The sequence below is a fragment of the Scyliorhinus canicula genome, chromosome 11 (genome assembly GCF_902713615.1).
Source record: "Scyliorhinus canicula chromosome 11, sScyCan1.1, whole genome shotgun sequence".
NCBI lineage: Eukaryota > Metazoa > Chordata > Chondrichthyes > Carcharhiniformes > Scyliorhinidae > Scyliorhinus > Scyliorhinus canicula.
In genome coordinates this window covers 3551262-3557261 of record NC_052156.1, presented here as the reverse complement: position 1 = coordinate 3557261, position 6000 = coordinate 3551262, and the positions used below count along the sequence as shown (strand labels likewise).

The 6000-nt window shown below is 52.5% G+C and overlaps 1 protein-coding gene across 2 annotated transcripts in view; it reads left to right on the top strand.

Moving 5' to 3' along the window:
* Window positions 1–260: 260 nt before the first annotated feature.
* The window catches only part of uroc1 (urocanate hydratase 1), a 138200-nt gene continuing 132460 nt past the window's right edge, over window positions 261–6000 (top strand). Inside the window, exon 1 of one of the 2 annotated variants that reach the window (XM_038812118.1) lies at window positions 261–470. In XM_038812118.1, the coding sequence (XP_038668046.1) occupies window positions 345–470 (126 nt within the window). In that variant the 5' untranslated portion in view covers window positions 261–344. The remainder of the gene's footprint in view (window positions 471–6000) is intronic. The other variant, XM_038812119.1, reaches the window with a different exon arrangement.

Below are 6000 nucleotides of genomic sequence, written 5' to 3'. Positions count from 1 at the left end.
CAGTTTCTCGAGGGGATATTTTGGACCATAAAGCCGAGACTCACAGTTGACGCAGGACCTCATAAACGTGGACTGTGATGAATTTCCATACCTGAGTCCTCTAATATTTAATTGTTCAACACTATTTTTCATGATCTCTGGGTTGTGGAAAAACCCACATTTCTCTGTCAGTCGGTGTATTAATCATTTACTTGTGGGGGAGGGTGGTTGTCCAATTAGAAATGAAGGTGGTAGGAGGGTGGGGAAGGGCCTATGTTCCATTTTGAAGTGACATCTGTAAGCGGCCTGTCCCAAGCTGTGAACTGTGCCGTCTCGGAGTGTCTGCCTGGATTCCAGCTGCAGGAATGAGCTGCCTGCAGGAGCTGTGCTCTGGTCTCCCATTCTACCCTCTGCCTCCCAACCGAGGGAGAGCCAGCGACATGCCTCACGCACCCATCCGTACCCCTCACCTCACCCCGCAGGAGCAGAAGGTACGTTACAGCCTTTCCAAGTATCTGTAGGCAATCGCTTTGCTGTGTTGGTCAGGGGTGGTGGTGGGGGGTGGGGTGTGGACGAGGGCAATTGACAGCTGTGTGGATTTTTTTGTTAAATTGCTCTTAATATTCATAGAATCATAGAATTAACTGTGCAAGAGACCATTCGGCCCATCGAGTCCGCACGAACCCTTGGAAAGAGCACCCTACTTAAGCCCACGCCTCCTCCCTATCCCCGTAACCCAGTAACCCCTATCTAACCTTTTTTGGACACTAAGGGCAATTTAGCATGGCCAATCCACCTAACCTGCACATCTTTGGACTGTGGGAGGAAACTGGAGCACCCGGAGGAAACCCACGCAGACACGGGGAGAACGTGCAGACTCCGCACAGGCAGTGACCCAAGCCGGGAATTGAACCCGGGACCTGTGATAACCACTGTGCTACCATGCTGCCCATTGTTCAAAGAGAAATGTTTGACTGATGCCTCATTGAAGTGATGTCATTGGGAGAGCTGTGTGTCTGGGCAGGGGTCCGTGTATTAAACCCCGATACCAGCTTTCCCACTCGTCTCCGTGTTAACAAATTCACTGCTGGAGTTTCAAAGGATGGATTGTCCTTCTCCTCAGTGTTATTGGTCAATATTTATCCACCAATCAGAATCACTGAAAAACCGATGGACAGGTCATTGATCTCATTGCTGTTTGTGGGGGTTTGCTGTGCATGAATTAACTGCCGCGTTACCGACGCTAGGGTACTGACTACACCTGAAAACAGTGTATCATGGGGGCCCCACCATGAAAGTGGAGCCATGACCACCAGGTGTGACATCAGGAAGCACGTTGCCACACAAAGGGTGAAGGAAATGTGGACCCTCCACCCACAAAGGGCTCTGCGCGCTGGGGATTGGTTGGCGCTTTGAAGACCGAGATCAATAGATTCTCGTTGGGTAAGGGCATCTCGGGATATGGAGAAAAGTTGGGTCTATGGAGTTGGGGTTGGTGTGGAGCTCAGCCAGGACCTCTCCCCGAGGTAGGGAGGGAGGTTTGCTCCAGAACTTGAGGCAAGAACTTGCACATTGAGTCTTTCAGCAACGGAGAGCTGCAATGCCTGCTCTGCTACACTGGCACGCTGGCACACTGGCTCTGGTAGACTGACTCTGCTACACTGGCACGCTGGCACACTGGCACACTGGCACGCTGGCACACTGGCTCTGGTATACTGACTCTGCTACACTCATACATGGTTCCAACTTACCAGGAAACTCCCACTTTTCTCACCTGCCTTAACCATATTGGAAAGATTCACAGATTCTTTGAGGAAGTGACAAAGTTAATTGATGAGGGAAGGGCTGTAGATGTTGTATACATGGACTTTAGTAAGGCGTTTGATAAGGTTTCCCATTGCAGGTTGATGGAAAAAGTGAAGTCGTATGGGGTTCAGGGTGTACTAGCTAGATGGATAAAGAACTGGCTGGGCACCAGGAGACAGAGAGTAGTGGTGGAAGGGAGTGTCTCAAAATGGAGAAGGGTGACTAGTGGTGTTCCACAGGGATCCGTGCTCGGACCACTGTTGTTTGTGATCTACATAAATGACCTGGAGGAAGGTATAGGTGGTCTGATTAGCAAGTTTGCAGATGATACTAAGATTGGTGGAGTTGCAGATAGCGAGGAGGACTGTCAGAGAATACAACAAAATATAGATAGATTGGAGAGTTGGGCAGAGAAATGGCAGATGGAGTTCAATCCAGGCAAATGCGAGGTGATGGATTTTGGAAGATCAAATTCAAGAGCGGACTATATGGTCAATGGAAGGGTCTTGGGGAAAATTGATGTGCAGAGAGATCTGGGAGTTCAGGTCCATTGTACCCTGAAGGTGGCAACGCAGGTTGATAGAGTGGTCAAGAAGGCATACAGCATGCTTGCCTTCATCGGACGGGGTATTGAGTACAAAAGTTGGCAGGTCATGTTACAGTTGTATAGGACTTTGGTTCGGCCACATTTGGAATACTGCGTGCAGTTCTGGCCGCCACATTACCAGAAGGATGTGGATGCCTTGGAGAGAGTGCGGAGGAGGTTCAACAGGATGTTGCCTGGTATGGGGGGTGCTAGCTATGAAGAAAGGTTGAGTAGATTAGGATTGTTTTCGTTGGAAAGACGGAGGTTGAGGGAGGACCTGATTGAGGTCTACAAAATTATGAGAGGTATGGACAGGGTGGACAGCAACAAGCTTTTCCCAAGAGTGGGGGTGTCAGTTACAAGGGGTCACGATTTCAAGGTGAGAGGGGGAAAGTTTAAGGGAGATGTGCGTGGAAAGTTTTTTACGCAGAGGGTGGTGGGTGCCTGGAACGCTTTGCCAGCGGAGGTGGTAGAGGCGGGCACGATAGCATAATTTAAGATGCATCTAGTCAGGTATATGAACGGGTGGGGAACAGAGGGAAGTAGACCTTGGAAAATAGGAGACAGGTTTAGATAAAGGATCTGGATCGGCGCAGGCTGGGAGGGCCGAAGGGCCTGTTCCTGTGCTGTAATTTTCTTTGTTCTTTGTTCTATAACCTCATTTAATGGCGGAACAGGTTCAAGAAACTGAATGACCTCCTCCTGTTGCTATCTCTGGTAGGTGAGAAGTTATCAGGTGTGAGCTGGGGTGTCAGTGGGAATGGTCACGGCCCTGAGATTCGGAGGGGGAGGAAATCTGCCTCTCTGTCTCTGTCCATGAGCTGGCACATGGAACGGAGGAGAGGGCAAACGACACTCGAGGAATCTATCAGTGAAACAAAACCGCAGAGCAGGCCAGTGGGCGAGAAGGGTCGGCATGGTTACGTAACCTCTACAGCCAGTCTTTATCATTTTCTGGGTCAAAGAGTGCCTGCACACTTCGGATTCTCGGTTACTATGGCAACATATCAAATTTGGCTAATGATTCACTTGAAGATTTTTAACTGGTGTTTCTCCTGGTTGAAGATAAAATTCTGTTAAAAATCTCATCTTTCGATTCCACAGGATCTCAGTTAAAAGGCCTTAGACAGAACTCTCTCAATCTAATGCAGGGATGATAGAGTGCTGCACTGACAGAGGGTCAGTACTGAGGGAGTGCTGCACTGACAGAGGGTCAGTACTGAGGGAGCGCTGCACTGTCAGAGGGTCAGTACTGAGGGAGTGCTGCACTGTATAGGGTCAGTACTGAGGGAGTGCTGCACTGTCAGAGGGTCAGTACTGAGGGAGTGCTGCACTGTCTGAGGGTCAGTACTGAGGGAGTGCTGCACTGGATAGGGTCAGTACTGAGGGAGTGCCGCACTGTCAGAGGGTCAGTACTGAGGGAGTGCTGCACTGGATAGGGTCAGTACTGAGGGAGTGCTGCACTGTCAGAGGGTCAGTACTGAGGGAGTGCTGCACTGTATAGGGTCAGGACTGAGGGAGTGCTGCACTGTATAGGGTCAGTACTGAGGGAGTGCTGCACTGTCAGAGAGTCAGTACTGAGGGAGTGCTGCACTGTCTGAGGGTCAGTACTGAGGGAGTGCTGCACTGTCAGAGGGTCAGTACTGAGGGAGTGCTGCACTGTCAGAGGGTCAGTACTGTCGGAGTGCTGCACTGTCAGAGGGTCAGTACTGAGGGAGTGCTGCACTGTATAGGGTCAGTACTGAGGGAGTGCTGCACTGGATAGGGTCAGTACTGAGGGAGTGCTGCACTGTCAGAGGGTCAGTACTGAGGGAGTGCTGCACTGGATAGGGTCAGTACTGAGGGAGTGCTGCACTGTCAGAGGGTCAGTACTGAGGGAGTGCTGCACTGTATAGGGTCAGTACTGAGGGAGTGCTGCACTGTATAGGGTCAGTACTGAGGGAGTGCTGCACTGTCAGAGAGTCAGTACTGAGGGAGTGCTGCACTGTCTGAGGGTCAGTACTGAGGGAGTGCTGCACTGTCAGAGGGTCAGTACTGAGGGAGTGCTGCACTGTCAGAGGGTCAGTACTGTCGGAGTGCTGCACTGTCAGAGGGTCAGTACTGAGGGAGTGCTGCACTGTATAGGGTCAGTACTGAGGGAGTGCTGCACTGTATAGGGTCAGTACTGAGGGAGTGCTGCACTGTCAGAGGGTCAGTACTGAGGGAGTGCTGCACTGTCAGAGGGTCAGTACTGAGGGAGTGCTGCACTTTCAGAGGGTCAGTACTGAGGGAGAGCCGCACTGTCAGAGGGTCAGTACTGAGGGAGTGCTGCACTGTCAGAGGGTCAGTACTGAGGGAGTGCTGCACTGTCAGAGGGTCAGTACGGAGGGAGTGCCGCACTGTCAGAGGGTAAGTACTGAGGGAGTGCTGCACTGTCAGAGGGTCAGTACTGAGGGAGTGCTGCACTGTATAGGGTCAGTACTGAGGGAGTGCTGCACTGTCAGAGGGTCAGTACTGAGGGAGTGCCGCACTGTCAGAGGGTCAGTACTGAGGGAGTGCCGCACTGTCAGAGGGTCAGTACTGAGAGAGTGCTGCACTGTATAGGGTCAGTACAGAGTGAGTGCTGCACTGTATAGGGTCAGTACTGAGGGAGTGCTGCACTGTCAGAGGGTCAGTACTGAGGGAGTGCTGCACTGTCAGAGGGTCAGTACTGAGGGAGTGCTGCACTGTATAGGGTCAGTACTGAGGGAGTACTGCACTGTATAGGGTCAGTACTGAGGGAGTGCTGCACTGTCAGAGGGCCAGTACTGAGGGAGTGCTGCACTGTCAGAGGGTCAGTACTGAGGGAGTGCTGCACTGTCAGAGGGTCAGTACTGAGGGAGTGCTGCACTGTCAGAGGGTCAGTATTGAGGGAGTGCTGCACTGTCAGAGGGTCAGTACTGAGGGAGTGCCGCACTGTCAGAGGGTCAGTACTGAGGGAGTGCTGCACTGTCAGAGGGTCAGTACTGGGGGAGTGCTGCACTGTCAGAGGGTCTGTGCTGAGGGAGCGCTGCACTGTACAGGGTCAGTACTGAGCGAGTGCTGCACTGTCAGAGGGTCAGTACTGAGGGAGTGCTGCACTGTCAGAGGGTCAGTACTGAGGGAGCGCTGCACTGAATAGGGTCAGTACTGAGGGAGTGCTGCACTGTCAGAGGGTCAGTACTGAGGGAGTGCTGCACTGTCAGAGGGTCAGTACTGAGAGAGTGCTGCCCTGTCAGAGGGTCAGTACTGAGGGAGTGCCGCACTGTCAGAGGGTCAGTGTCGAGGGAGCGCCGCACTGTCAGGGGGTCAGGACTGAGGGACTGCTGCACTGTCAGAGGGTCAGTACTGAGGGAGTGCCGCACTGACAGAGGGTCAGTACTGAGGGAGTGCTGCACTGACAGAGGGTCAGTACTGAGGGAGCGCTGCACTGTCAGAGGGTCAGTACTGAGGGAGTGCTGCACTGTATAGGGTCAGTACTGAGGGAGTGCTGCACTGGATAGGGTCAGTACTGAGGGAGTGCTGCACTGTCAGAGGGTCAGTACTGAGGGAGTGCTGCACTGTATAGGGTCAGGACTGAGGGAGTGCTGCACTGTATAGGGTCAGTACTGAGGGAGTGCTGCACTGTCAGA